Source organism: Nipponia nippon, unplaced genomic scaffold (genome assembly GCF_047370975.1).
Source record: "Nipponia nippon isolate SJK-2023a ecotype South Korea unplaced genomic scaffold, ASM4737097v1 scaffold_16, whole genome shotgun sequence".
In the NCBI taxonomy this organism is placed as follows: domain Eukaryota; kingdom Metazoa; phylum Chordata; class Aves; order Pelecaniformes; family Threskiornithidae; genus Nipponia; species Nipponia nippon.
This window is the reverse complement of record NW_028262332.1, coordinates 6,500,900-6,515,661: the sequence shown is the minus strand read 5'-3', so window position 1 is coordinate 6,515,661 and position 14,762 is coordinate 6,500,900. Positions and strand designations below refer to the sequence as shown.

General features: G+C 49.9%; 1 protein-coding gene across 4 annotated transcripts in view; it reads right to left on the bottom strand.

Moving 5' to 3' along the window:
- MIGA2 (mitoguardin 2) overlaps nucleotides 1-14,762 on the bottom strand; it is a 36,740-nt gene that overhangs the window by 1,443 nt on the left and 20,535 nt on the right. For 2 of the 4 annotated variants that reach the window (XM_087753062.1, XM_087753063.1), the window contains exons 4-17: nucleotides 12,718-12,956; nucleotides 11,844-12,054; nucleotides 10,803-10,915; nucleotides 7,735-7,852; nucleotides 7,089-7,228; nucleotides 5,470-5,587; nucleotides 5,183-5,283; nucleotides 4,582-4,697; nucleotides 4,073-4,145; nucleotides 3,319-3,405; nucleotides 2,539-2,637; nucleotides 1,910-2,044; nucleotides 1,104-1,157; nucleotides 15-131 (exon numbers count right to left, since the gene is read on the bottom strand). In XM_087753062.1, coding sequence (XP_087609188.1) covers nucleotides 15-131; nucleotides 1,104-1,157; nucleotides 1,910-2,044; nucleotides 2,539-2,637; nucleotides 3,319-3,405; nucleotides 4,073-4,145; nucleotides 4,582-4,697; nucleotides 5,183-5,283; nucleotides 5,470-5,587; nucleotides 7,089-7,228; nucleotides 7,735-7,852; nucleotides 10,803-10,915; nucleotides 11,844-12,054; nucleotides 12,718-12,813 — 1,578 coding nt within the window. In that variant the 5' untranslated portion in view covers nucleotides 12,814-12,956. Of the gene's footprint in view, nucleotides 1-14; nucleotides 132-1,103; nucleotides 1,158-1,909; nucleotides 2,045-2,538; nucleotides 2,638-3,318; nucleotides 3,406-4,072; nucleotides 4,146-4,581; nucleotides 4,698-5,182; nucleotides 5,284-5,469; nucleotides 5,588-7,088; nucleotides 7,229-7,734; nucleotides 7,853-10,802; nucleotides 10,916-11,843; nucleotides 12,055-12,717; nucleotides 12,957-14,463; nucleotides 14,713-14,762 lie in introns of those variants that run through there. The other 2 variants (XM_087753061.1, XM_087753064.1) reach the window with 2 other exon arrangements.

Below are 14,762 nucleotides of genomic sequence, written 5' to 3'. Positions count from 1 at the left end.
AAAAGCCATCTTACCTTGAAGAAACTGCAGACTTCAGATAGCTGCTGCTTGGGCCCCAGAAAACCAAAGGCTAGAACAGGACTGACATGCTCCGATACGGAGTAGAAATGAGAGATAAAGCCATCTGGTACCTGCCACAGGGAAGGGAAGAATCGGTCAGTCTTGGTTCTCAGACAGAATTAGCAGCTTATTCCATATCAGCTACCAAATTCCATGCCAGAAAGCACCGTGCTTCAGAAACTGAAGTTAAGAGCTACTTAAGAACATCTCTTCTTGCAGAATTACATTTATCTTTCAGATCCCTTGAAGGATGACTAGAGCTTTCTATCTTCATGTTTCTAAACTACTATTTCAGGAGGAAAATAAATAGAAGAAAATGAAAGGCAACCATCAGGCAGTCTTTATAGACTCTATTTATAATCTCTGGATCAAGCCAGGAAAGGGCATGCAAATATCCAAGACAGAGCTACTGCAAGACAGCACCAATACAGCTCCCAGCGCTCTCATTTCTCCTTGTACCATCTCATGAGGCAAACCCAGTTGTACCAGCTGGTTGCAGGATAGGAGTTGAAAAGTTGCCAGAGGCCACAAACCCTATGGCAGAGCTGGGGTTGTGAAGTTGCAGCTTCCTGTTCCCCAGGTCTGTGAACTCATCTGCTGTGATACTTCAGAAAGCCACAGATTTAAGGGAAACACATCGAGTAAGAGCTAGTCAGCAAGCAGTGCTGGGAGGCAGAGAAGCGCCTGAGCCATTCATTGCGCTGGCAGCAAGGAAGCTACAGTTCAGGAGCACCCCCTTGTTGCTTGGTGTCTGTGACCATTCCTATGGTATCGTGAGTGGGAAAAGGGAATACCGGAAAGGCAACGTTGTCTTTTGAATCCTCACATTAAGGAAAAGGGAGAACAAACTCAGACTGATTCAGTAAAATGCTGGCATGGCACTGGAGCAATGACGGCAGGACCCCAGTGCTCTAAAGCATCACAAAGAATGTGATTCAGTTCAGACTTACACCACTTAGATTTTGCATTTTGTCAAGATCTAGGTGTTATCTTTTCAGCTTCAAATACATTAGATTCCTTCCCCTTTAATTAATTTTGCTTACCATCAGAAGCCTCCTTTTTGCTTTCAGAACTGACCAGCAGGCAGTTGCTAGAGCCTATAATTAACCGAGAGAGACCATCAGTTACTGGGATTACTTTAAAAACAAAACAAAACAAAATAAAACAAAACAAAACAACAGTTTACCAACACATTGCCCTCAAAATATCAAAGCAGTGGCCCTTTTGTGCTAACAACTCTAAAATTAGTGACAAAATCGAAGTGAACTGGAAGCAGATTTAGCCACTCCAGATCCATTAAGTGTTTTTGAAGATTGCTAATATGATCTGACATAGTTGCCAAACACCCCAGAATGCAGACTGTAAGCAGACAGCTGTTAAAACGTGCCTCCCAACCATCTTCTTCTCAGTCTATGAAACTAACCAGTCTTAAATATGCAGCCAGGGGCCAGGACTAGAGGAAAGCACTGCTACTTGAGCCTCAGCATCTGCTGAGGTACCACCAGAATGAATGGCCAGGTGCAAAAACCCACACGTGTTTTCCCCTACATTTTGATCCTCTTATTCTCATTCATGAAAATATGTGTTGTCATCTTTTAACATCTCCATGGCATCACTGATAAAGGCCGCTAGAGAAATAAATGTATTGGAGCCATTCAGATGCTTTCAAAATAAGGAAAGCTTTCCTGTAAACAATTTACAGGTACCAGAAGATTGTTGTTTAGTTTCTGGGAAGCATGGTATTTCTAAAGAGAATATTCAGCTCAGCCAGGACAGCCGAGGTTATATTCTTTCCTAGCCTTGGCACTGAGGTCTCGTGCTCAGCACAAGGGCTACCCGCTTAACGCACCGTCTCCTTGAAGCTGTCGGAGAGCCATCGGTTGCGCAGCACAGCCAGCACGGAGGAGGGCGGGTTCTCCAGATCCTCAAAAGCATCCATGAGGATGAAGTCCAGCACAATATCAAAGAAACTCATGCACACCACCTGTCAGAGAGCAGAACACTCTGTAAAGGAAACAGGTTTAAAAAAAAAGGAGATGGAGTTTACTCTTTTGCTTTGAAGCAACCAAATGTAATGAGCTGAATTCTGCCACCAAGGCAGGAGGACTGAACTGTGTACACTCAGTTCACAGCCCCCGGAGAGGGGCTGGCCAAGAGACTCATTAATTCCATGTCCACGAAAAGCCCAGTCAAAAGGCAAACAAATCTTACAGACAGCAGCTTGTGCCCTCTAGAAAAAGTTGGGATTTTGAGTTGGCGTTTTGGGTTTGGTTTTTTTTTTTTAACCACAGTAGTGTTGACATTGCTGAAGGCAAGATTAAACACCCCAACAGCCAGTTTTCCCCCCGCCTTCCCCAACAATGTACAATTGCAAAATAATTGTATTTCAGCAGCAGTTCTTTCACTCCTAGGCCATTCCTACATATTCATTATCCTCCAACTCCTCTGCAACTTTCTAGAGAGAACGTCTTTACCAACCCCTCTTCCCTCCAGCTCCTGCTGAGTGGTCGGCCAGGTCTCTTGCTTCAGTGCATAACGCAGCATCTCCTCGTAGCTTTCCAGAAAGGCTTTGGGATTCTGGGAGAGCAGAGAAACAAAACACTTCAGAAGGTACAACAGTTGTGGGCCCATTTCACCAAAGTTTGACTACGCTATTCTGAGCTAACATCAACATCAATGCATGAACTGGCTGAAGTTTTTAGCCAAAACAACTCTTCGTGCAGAAAGAGAGGATTTATTTCTGGGAGGCATGGGTGGCCCCAGGTTCAGCTGTGACTCAAAGCACCTACGTTGCTCCACTTTCTTCAAGGAAGTAGCTAGACACACCCGTAAGCAAACCAAGCCAGTAAGGGAGTAAGGGACTAATGCTGTGCAAGCGACCATCTCCCTGTTTAGGGGATGACCAGTGACTAAGCAGTGATCTGAGAGCTGGTATGTGGCTGATGCAAAGGTTTGATTCTCTTCTCTCTTTCCTATATTCCTTGAGACGATGCCATCGCTGATGCACAGCCTGTACCCTCTGTTCGCTCCAGTGAGGCACAGTATCAAACTGTGGACCCGAGCCGCACAGAGGGGTTCTTTCAAGAGAATTTGGTTAAACAAGATTAAAAGCACAGGCATTTTATTTTTCACAATAGTCACCAGCATACAGATGAAGTTTTCTCCTTCCAAGACACTGGAAAAACTCTGGGTTGGGATGGAGGAACAAGTGTCCCTGTGCTCACAAGACACAGCTGAGCTGTTATACAAACTTCCTACCTTTTCAGCTTTTGTCATCAGTCCTATCACCATTTGCTTCCCAACCTCCCCAAAAAACAGTTGATTGCTTTTATCTTCCAGCAGCTCCTGCAAAGGGAACACAAGAAGTCACCTGTGTATGCCTACACCCACATGAATTCTGAGTTGGGAGAAAAAAGGACAGGACACAAAGCAGTGCAATGCTGCATACACCAGTATCATTAACCTTTAATAAGATGGAGTCTAGAAAACAAAACTGTTCTGTCCAGGAAGTGAGTTTAAAATTAGGCTGAAAGACTGGAATTGGCAAGAACGGTGGTACGGGAGCCACGGAGTGGCAGAGGGGCCAGGGCACAAAAGCTGCTGTTCAGACTCTAGCCATATTTTGCTGGATGCAGATTGCAGTAAGGAGAAGGAAACCTTGCTCCCCTACTACAGAGGTTTGACTCCAGCCCAGTGAAAAGCTCTTAAGTGGGAGTAGCAGCTCCTGGGCAGCTCTGAAATTACCAAACTTTCACTTCCCAGAACTAAACCAGTGTCAGTGGCCACGTAACCACCACTCAAGCTGGGCAGAGGGACCAGGGGATCCTCTCCCTCTCCAGATCAAATCGATCAGGACGGGATTATAGAGCTGAGCAAGGGGAGCTTGGGCTGCTGCTGCTTCTGCTTTTACTTCCTCTAGAGGGGCAAAGACTTCACCCCTGCATGGGCAGAGGAGAACATGCTGCTGGCAGCAACGCGCCGCAGGAACCAAGGAGCCTCAAGCTGTTCTCACCTGGAAGGCCTGCCTGACGCAATGAAGCTTCGCGAGGAAATCCTGGTCACTGTAGCAGCCCAGGAGCTCTGTCCTAGGGGAAGAGAGGAAGGATTGCATAAATTTCAGCTCTCCTGATGTCTGTGTTCCTAACAAATATGCTCTTTTAAAAAAACCAATTCCCAATCTGTGCCTAGGAGGAAGGAACAACTTCATTCCCTTTGTCCAGCTCCCTGGGGGACCAGAGCACCTCTGCAAAGGCTGTTACAGCACAGGACTATGCCAGCCAGCCACACAGAACAGTCACAGTTCCCATTACTAATTTCCTGGGACAATTACCCTTTCTTAACATGTGTCTCCTAAAATCTGGGGCTAGTTCCCTGGGAAGTCCAAACCTGCAGGAAGGATGCTAAGAGTTTTTGTCCCCAAAGGGTTATTTTGGTTATAGGGCTGCTCAAAGGCAAGTAATGTGTTTGTACTGCTCAAAGGAGCCTCGACACAAAGACTCACAACTCCAGCTGGCACTTCACCTCAGCGTCCGGCATGCAACTTTCCCTTCTTTCACTAATTGCAGAGCTTCTTCATATGCCGCTACTGGCTTAGAGAGGTGGAATGGTATTTCCTCAAAGTGGAGAGAGTCAAAGAGCTGTAGAGGTGGCAAGAGGCATGGGAAGAACAAAACGATCTCATTAAATATTTGCAAATACTCAGAGACTGCACACAAGCAAGATGTGCCTTCTTCAGCTAGCAAACTTTTGTCAGTGCCAATTATTTCCTGCAAAGATATTTCTTTTCTCACCAGTTTCAGAGCTGTCTCAGCTCTGACACAGCTCAATATCCCCTAAAATTTACACAACCAAGCCACATTACATTAGATTTACAGTACTTTCCTAGCTGTTATGGTGTGTTTTCTACAGTAGATAGGAAGATGACATGGAAATGCTGGTTGGAAAGGGCTGCACGATGCCCCTAATGAAACAGCTTTTCCTAACATCCATCATGAAGCTCCCAGCTTGGGGCTGTTACTCCATGTTCTATCATCTTCCTCTACCAAGATGGGTTTGGCTCCGCTGCCTTTGTGGCTCCCCTCCAAGCAGCTGGACTGCTACACACAGCTGAAACTGAAGTCACCTCTGCTGCAGAGAAGAAGGAGTCCTCGGAAATCGAGCTGTCTTCATCATCGGTCCGAAGCCGCAATGACCCATCCGTCAACGGAAGCATTAAAGTCTTCTCTGGAGGAGAGGAAGAAGCTGCATGTGTTGGGAGTTTATGGACTATCGCTCCTCTTAGCCACTGTGGTCTCCCTCCCACCCCCACAAACAGCACTTTGTCACCACTTCATTGTCTAGCTTACAGAAAAGACATAAAATCAGAAAAGAAACTGGCCTTCTAATGCATTTCTAACCCAGCTCCCATACCCAGATCCAGCAGCATGCTGTCTGATGGAAGCGAAGACCCAAACTCTTCCTGGAGGTGGTAGGCTCGGTGCAAGAGGGACTCCAGCTTCTCGGCAAACTCCCTTTTCTGGGACTCCTCCTTGAACATACATAAACGCCACGCTTAGTTAGCCAGCTGGGCAGAGACAGACTGACAGCACAAATATGGAAGGAAATTTTCAGTAAAATGGGATTTACAGTTTGCAGATTAAATGATTTAAAAAAAAAAAAACAGAGAGGACTCATTAATCCTACAATGCAGCTAATAACACAAGGGGAAGGAAGCTTCTACACAGCCTATTCCAAACCCTCTGGTTTTTTAGCTTTACAATTTTGTTTTGCTGTTAAAGAAGGAAGAAAGAACTTAAGAACTTTAACCTGCCATCCAGAAAAATGGGTATTCTAATGAGTTACAGATCACTTAATTCTCCTGACTTGTGACTTTAGCCTAATTTCAAGAGGGAATCACATCAGAAAACCTGTGTTGAATACAACAGAGTATCCAGAACTTGATACTCTGTTGTATGAGTCCTTGGATGAAGGTGCTGGACATAAGCAAAATTTGCTGTAAGCAGCACAGGAGGATAAGAAAAATAAAAGGGGGGAGAAAAATAAGGCTTACACAGCATCTTGCCTTCATGCCCCTCTGTCTGCATGAGTATCTCACCCAAAAGACAGAAGCATTAACAAGAAGCAGAAAAATTGTTTTGATAATGAATCAACTGTTTTTAAGTCAGTTTTAGAAATACTATTGGACTCTTCAAGGAGAGACAACGACAAAAGAATCCAGCTTTGATTTGGACAAATATTATCCACCACAAAAGACAAATATCCCACATACTTACTACACCAGGCTCTGTTTATAAGAGGCTGGGAACACTTTTTGCCAGCGAGAACTCCCGGACAGTTGGGAGTCACAGCTGGGAGTTGTGATTGTCACTGAGCCTTTCTAGTCTGGATCTCCTCTTATCAGAAGTCTTCCCTGCATAGTCCTCAAGTCCAAGATAACAAGGCGTTGTCCTAAAATACTTGTTTCCGTAGCTGTAGGCAGAACGAGTTACACATCTCCCTGATCCACTTGCTCAGTGAGCAGGAACATACTTAGCTCCTACCGAGTTACCACTTCACCTTACTCATTAATACATGCAGGCAGCTGGCCTCTGCTTCTCCACCCGGCTTCTTAGGAAGTGATAGTGACCATCAAGATCTCCACTTTCAAATGCATTAAAAAGTTACAGACACAGCACTGCCAGGCAAAAAGCTATTTCTTTCTCTCCAGTGCTGTATTTGTTACAGCCTTTTGCTACCGCAGCCTCTGCTGCTGGAGGACTTGCATGACAGTGACTGACATGACACTGGAAGGTGGGTAGAAAAGCTGGGGAATGAGGGGGCGAGACTTATTAAGAAGAAAAAGAAATTAAAAACACCCACTCACATTGCATAAGGAAGCTGCAGATATAGACAGCTCTTAAACAGAGTCTGGCTCAACTCTGCCCTTAATTTGCTCTTCTCTTAACCTCCTAATTACTGCTTCCAGCACCCAGGCTGGTCTTTCAGCATGTTCCCCAGCTGGCAAATGCAAGGGAAAAGCGGGGACCTACCTCTGGGACGTTCTCAGACATGCTCTCTTGCTGTTTCTTGCTGTCCCAGGGCACTGGGGTGCTGGTACTAGCATTGTCCCTCTGCCTGATGGTCAGTGCCTGCTCCCACTTCTGCAGGGCCTCCTCAAACAGCTCCATGCCTGGCAATGCAACAAATGCAAGCTGTGAGAGTGCCAGGCCACTTAGGAACAAAGTGCTACAGCACAAGACTTTGCTCACTCAGACATTCCGGCGAAGAGGGAAGCCTCTCCCCAACTGATAAGAAGGAATAAATGTGTTCTATTTCTTCCCCTTTTAAATATGGTTTAATTTGGACTAGAAGTTAAGAAGAACATCCCCAAACTGGTTAAAACATCGGCTGTGTTACTTCCAAAATACTGTTCTCCGCACAAGGTGAGCCTGTTGCTCAAAGAACAGTACCTTGGAAGTAAATTATTCACTGAGAAAACAGCGAACTGTTTCTTTAGGAGAAGAAGATGGCATTTTTGTAACTAACAAGTGGCTGAGTTTAAGTTGAGAATGGGAGAGAGCTTCCTATTAGAGCTCTACATTGACCTGCTGATGCTCCATGTCAATTTACACCCCCTTTTTGCTCTCACAGTGATAAACAACCCCCCAGGGCGATGTTACCTTTGTGCTTGTTTACCTTGAACATAGAGGCTTTCTGCACTGGAATCACCAAGGGCTCCAGCATCCCCCATTGCCTGGACCTCCCACATCCCTGCTGATGCTGGTGTTGGACTGGAAGAGTTGACTGCTACCATCTGCAGGAAAGCAGCAGAAAGCAGCAAATGCCTTTTAAATTCTCTCCAAGGGTAGCAGCATTAAGACCACACAACCACCACCACCAGTTAAATCTGAACGATAAGCCATTTCCCTTCCCCACGTTTGCCCTTGTGCTCCCCCTTACCGGTACCCCCTTGCCTGGGAAGGGGAAGGTATCAAGGGTTACCGGCCCCCTCCCACTTGGGTTTACACTGCGCTGTCAACTGCCAAGAGCCGCATGGTGCTGAGAGGGGAGGGGAGGGGAGAAGTCCTCTCCTTCTCCACCTAGCACCACAGCGGTGTCTTTGAAAGCACGGAAAGTTGCGTAGGAAACACCCTCCCAAGCAATTTACACTGAAGCTTCATTAGGAAACGGCAAGCTGTACGGTGGCGAGCACTAGCAGGAGAGCACTGATGGAGGCAGCAGCCCAAGAGCTCCAAAGCAATCGCTACAAAGGCAAAAGGATTTGGATAGAAAGTTCATGTCAGCCCCAGCACAAAAACCATGGAAGTGGGAGGGGAAGCGACCACAGTCCAAACAAAGGAACAGATTACCAGCAAAAATACAGCTGAGGACTTTGGCCAGGGGGATCCTCGCTCTTCCCTTTGTAACCAAACCTTCTCCTGGGAGGGCTGAGCACTAAGATCCACACAGCAAATTGTCAGCTTTCTCCAATTTCACACTAGCGCATAAATGTCTTTTAAAGTCCAACCCAATAAAGTGCTGGGTTCAAACACTACAAATGACCAGTGTTTTCATATGGCTTAGAGAAATGTGTCCAAATGTGAGCCTGATACTAGAAAAAAATCTACAATAATCGTCTGACAGATTAAGTCTTGCCCTGCCTCCATTGATTAATCTCTGTGGAGTGTTAATAAATCACTGGAGATCCAGAACCGCAAATCATCAGTTCACTGCTGTTGACTTATTTACTAGATGGCAAAGAAGAGCCCCAGGAAGCAGATGAGAGAGCAGGCAGAAATTGCAGCTGTGCAAAGGATGAGCTGTTTTTCCATCAAGTAACATGAAAGCAATGAGTACAGTGTCACAGACGGAAGGAATTTAGGTAGTTTTTTTTATCTAAAGAGAAACGGACTTCAGCGATACAAAACCCGGACAGCATCTGTAGGAACGGAGAAGCCACAGGGGGATTAAATGGATGTGAGAGTCCCTGCAGGGGGAGGGAGGCCAGAGCTGGACACAGCTTGGTCCTCACTCACATGTCCCATCATATCCCAGTTACCCCAGGGGAATACTGGTGCAGGACCGCATGCCCGGCGCCGCACCGGCACTGCCGCCTGCTGGAGACACACTTTGGCCAGCACAGATTTTTGGCAACTTTCTGGTGCTTTAACCCTACAGGACAAACTAAAATACAGCAATGCCTGCACATACTGTAGGGCACTGGTGGCCAACAGCTCCCTTCGAAGGGGTGATTTTTCCTTCTTCTTGCCCCAGCATTGCTAACCAGCCAGCGAGCCCAGGCAGGTGATGCCGAGGATGTGTTTTGCAGTAAGTCACAGTGCATGAAGCTGCAGAGGTTGACTTGTGCCGCCCACTGCTCCAACAGCAGCACGCAAGGCTTTGAGCAATGAGGATGCAATCATAGAATCACAGAATCATAGAATCATCAAGGTTGGAAAAGACCCTTAAGATCATCGAGTCCAACCATTAACCTAACACTGCCAAGTCCATCTATACCATGTCCTTGAGCACCACATCTATCCGTTCTTTAAATACCTCCAGGGATGGAGACTCAACCACTTCCCTGGGCAGCCTGTTCCAATCCTTGACCACCTTTTCGGTGAAGAAGTTTTTCCTAATGTCTAACCTAAACCTCCCCTGGCGCAGCTTGAGGCCTTTTCCTCTCGTCCTATCACTCGTTACTAGGAAGAAGAGACCAACCCCCACCTCGCTACAACCTCCTTTCAGGTAGCTGTAGAGAGCGATAAGGTCTCCCCTCAGCCTCCTCTTCTCCAGACTAAACAACCCCAGTTCCCTCAGCCGCTCCTCATAAGACTTGTGCTCCAGACCCTTCACCAACTTCACTGCCCTTCTTTGGACAAGCTCCAGCACCTCGATGTCCTTCTTGTAGTGAGGGGCCCAACACTGAACACAGCACTCAAGGTGCGGCCTCACCAGTGCCCAGTACAGGGGCACGATCACCTCCCTGGTCCTGCTGGCCACACTATTCTTGATACAGGCCAGGATGCCATTGGCCCTCTTGGCCACCTGAGCACACTGCTTGCTCATGTTCAGGCGGCTGTCAACCAAGTAATACAGGTCTTGAAGCCATCACTTCTGCATTTGGTCTCACAAGAGGTGCATATAAACAGTGATGGCTTCTTCTGCCTGGTTAAGCCTGAATTACCTGTATTTCTAGGCTGCTTTTGGCTTTGGAGGAGGTAGAACGACTAGGCTGTGTTCTCAACCTGCACTGTTTCCTGAACAGAGCTATCAGATTTAGGTAGTTAACTTGGTTATAACAACCAAGCAACCTGTGAGCAGCCCCAGCACAGGAAGGCTGTTCTGGCACAGGGGCTGGGCCACCCAAACCCCCACCGCAGAGGGAACCAAACAAGCTCTCCATTGCTGTGAGACCCAGAGACAACCCCACCTCCTTCCCTGAGGGGGTCACGGAGAGCCCAGAGGAATCACGGCCCTGTCCCACACACAAGTCCCTCCTGCAGCAGTTGGCCAAAGAAGTACCCTGGGGCTCTTGGCCACAGGAAAATGCTGCTCTGATTTCATGCAGGCAACTCCAGACAGTCGCTGCGAGGTTAATATCAGAACGCGCCCTACAGTTACGCTGTAACCTGTTCTGCTCCAAAAGCTTTGGCACTATCCATCGGCCAGTGCAAGCCCAAGGACGTGGTGATCTTGTTACAGGTAGCTGCACTCGTATCTCCCAGCCCTGATTCTCCCAGCCCAGCCGAGAAGGTCCTTACCGAGGTGAGGCTGTGGGAGGAACTGGAATGTTTGCTGGGCTCGATGGAGGAAATCCCACTGAGCGTGTCATTGCTCTTGCTGCCAGGACTCTGGACTCTCTTGCTGGAGTATCCTGCAGTTGGGAAGGTGACACAAAAACAGATTTTAGGCCAGGTTCACTGCAGCTGTGAATAGGGAGGGGAACATCACCCTGTCAAGTGTGATTGTGGATGGGCAAAGCAGGATCCAATACCTAGAAATGAGTCACGGATCTCCTGTATGCTCTATTTTGCTCTGAGACGCTAAGAAAGGTGGTGTCAGTGGGGATCTGAGGCTGAGGAATGAGTATTTATTCACTGCTTATGGAAGCACAAGATGCTCCTCCAGCTTCCCTCAGGCCAGGCAGAGCACGGACATCGCTCCCTTGGTCATTATTAAAAACGCTTAAAGATTTTCATACATTTCACAAAACAAATGCTTAATCCCTGAAGTGCTTTGCTGAGGGCCTGGGTCAGTCTTACCCCAAAAATCAATACAAGCAGGTGAAGAAGCTGCCCGTGGTCCGGGAGCCGCCGCGGAGCTGGACAGACACTCCCGACTCGCGAGCCTGGCCCAGGCCACCCTCCCCTCCGCCGCCCAACCTTGCCAATGCGGCTGCGCACAGGACCCCTGGGTCAGGCGTCATATTGGCACCACCGAGATCAATATGCAACCAGGTCACCAGGTGCCCCAGGCCGTTATTATCAGGGGAAGTACGGCATAACGGGTCCACAGTCTTTCTGTAGGAAGGGGGATGGGAACTGCAAGCCTTGGTGAAAACCTCAGTGTCACTTTTTTCTCGCAAAGGCTTTGAGCTCAGGCTCTCTCCCCCTTTCCTCTGCTAACCCTGTGTTCATGGCAGTGTGCTTCAGGCTTCTAATTTCATTCTGCCTCAATGCACTACAGCAAATGCTTTGCTTTCCTCTCCCCACAGCTGTCAGGAACTTCCCATTGCTCCCTGTACACGCTCTTTGCTCCCTCACAAAAAGCTTTTGGAGATTTTCCCTTTTCGCAAGGCCAACCTTTCTTCACGGAGGAGACCCTTCTCGTTGGCAAGATGGGCACTGTGATCCCTCCAGGCTTAAAGCCGCACTTCTCTGGAGCGATCTGCTTCTTTCGACGACGACGACGCTTCAGCTGATGAGCTGCAAGAGCCAACGCAACTGTCCCGAGAGCTGTAGCAAACAGCACCTTACGCAGGCCTGGAGAGAGCCGCAGCTGAGAGAAGACAGACTTTAAACACAAAAGATATGAAAGAGCAACAATGAAAAACCAATTCCACCACCCTTTTTTTTTTTTTAAAGCAGTCTTAAACATAAGACATCTTGGCATTCCCCCTCCCACCCACAAACACAGCCCCTGCTACACAACTAAGACTTGGCAGCAGAGAAACTGCAGAGCATCATTTTGACAGAGTCTGGAGAACTTGGTCTCAACTCTCATTACCAAAACACATTGCAATATTTGCACACAGCCTGCAACAGATGCAATCCGGGTTACCCAAATTCAATTCTTAAACCCTGGTGTGTAACTAAGCTTTATTGCGCCAAGTGTTGCATTACTACAAGTGAGAAATATATTAATCATCTTTAAAACAAAAATCTTTTTTTAGTGCCTTTGAAGAAGAGGAAGGTTGAACCCGGGTGTTCTCCAAGGAGGGATGTGGGAAGCCCTTCTCTTCCCTCTCCATACTCCAAGCCCACCCTGAGCAGCTCTCTCCCACCACCCCAAACTCTCCGTGCAATTCTCACAAACCCTTGAACTGCCCAGGCCCCCAGCATCATCCTGTCATGCCTCTGTCCCTCACAACTAACACAGACTCTTCTCTCTCTACAGACAACTCCCAAGGAGAAAACCCAAGGAGCCCAACAGAAAGGCCTTTCCTGCTCGTCGTACCTGCCCGAATGTCGTGTAAACAAACACGGGGATCTCTGCCACGGTCATTGCCAAGGCCTGGATGATGGACATTCCCTCTGTCCTTCTAAATGCCATGTCTGAACAAAGATCTCAGCACCTCCAGGAGCCACAAACGGGAAGGGCACTTGCGGATGCTGCGCGAGCTGCTCACAAACAAATCCAGCTTTTCTCTGGCATCTGGCTCAGAGTCCTGGCTCGGCCTTCATCCAGCAATCCTCCTGCAGGAAGAGGAGAAAAATCAGATGAGTGAAGGGAACACACGACCTGCACCTCCTTGTACTGCACTTCACAAACCACACACCAGGTCACTTGGAGCAGCAATGCTGCTAGAGCCAAGCAGGAGATCTAAAGCATCTTCTCACCAACAGCAGCAATTTTTTTTGCTTATCCTACCACCCACAGGGGCAGATTCCCAAACTGCTCTACAGCAGCAGCATCCTTGGACTCGATAGCTGCTGGAGATTTCCACGTGCACCAGAATTGGCTGCACGTGGTTGGAGGGATTTTGTTTGCAGTCCTCATATAAAAAAAAATTATTCCAAATAACCATATGTATGCTTTCATTGTCAAAACTCTGCTTTCATACAGTTTTCTGTGCATCAAAGCCCAACCAAAGGGTGTTTGCCCTGGTTTCAACACTGCTTGAGTTTACTCAGAGCTTTGCTGGCCGTGCTGGGAGCTGGGGAGGAGGGACGTGCTTCACGTCAAGGACAGAGCTACAGAAGAACGTATTGAAACCAGAGGGGGTCATCTTTTAAATGCCAGCCCCTTTGGCCCCGCTCTCTGCCAGGCCAGCCTTTGCAGCAAGCCGACCCCGCTGCAGCGAGGGGATGCTGCTCCTACCCCGCATGCGGCCGCGCTCCGGCCACGCCAGGCTCCGGCGTCCCCCCACACCGACAAGGTAAACCCACCCCAGGTGTTACAGGCGCCTGATGACCCCCTGCTCCGGCCTGGCCCCATGGCTGACAGCAGCCTCACACCCCACGGCCCACGGGTTGGTGTAACCCCGTCCGGGAGCCACGTTTGGAAACGGCCTCAAGGTGGCTGGAGCCTGCAGGGACGAGACACGGGCGACGGGCTCTCCCCACAAGGTTAAACGCAGTGTTTTGGCCAGAGCAGAGATGAGGAGAGCAAAGTGCAAGAAATTTTGGGCACAGAAAACAGCCAGGGGGTTACTGCGCCCGGCGGAGCGGTGCAGGCAGCAAGGTACCAGGGAAATCCCTCCGTCCTGGGCATCCCTGCCCGTCGTGGGCTGTCATGGCGGGGCACTGCGGGCCCCCCGGGCGCGGGGGTGTTAAACCCACCGGCCAGGCAGGCCCCGGGCAGGGAGCTCCGCACGGGACTCCCCGCACCAGCACTGCAGCGAGCTGGGGCCCTGCAAACGGGGCTCCCCGGGCCCTCTGCACCCCTGGAGCGTCCCCACGGCCCCTGCACCCACACAGCCCCGGGCACCCGCCGAGCGCCGGGGTCCCTCAGGCCCCTCGCACCCCCGGGGCATCCCCCCCGCACTCAGGCACCCCGCGGCACCACCCGCACCCCAGGCATCCCCAAGCCTCCCGCATCCCCCGCATGGCGGGGGGGTCCCGTACCCTCTGCACCCTGCTGCGTCCCCCCACCCCCAGGCCCGGTTGTCCCCGTCTCCGACTCCCTCTCCCCCCCCGCCCCTGAGATGGCGCGGCCCGCCGGGCCCGGCCCCCGCGAGGGAGCGCGGGCGGCACCACTCACCGTGGCGGGGGGGCGCGCGGCCCCGCTCGGCGCCCTCTCCCCCCGCCGCGCGCCATGGCCGCGGAAGGGCAGCGTCTCCTTTCCTCGCGCCGCAGCCTACCCTGGGCGGGGGCGGGGCCGACGGCGGCGGGGCAGAGCCACCGACCCCCAGCCCCCTCCTCCAGCCAATCAGAGCGGGAAGCTGCCCGCCGCCCCACCAATCGGGGCGCTTCCCCGAGCCTGGCTCGAGGATGCGGCGGCGAGTGCGGTTGAGCGGGGAGGGGAAGGGGCGGGGGGGCGGAGCGAGCGCCCATTGGTCG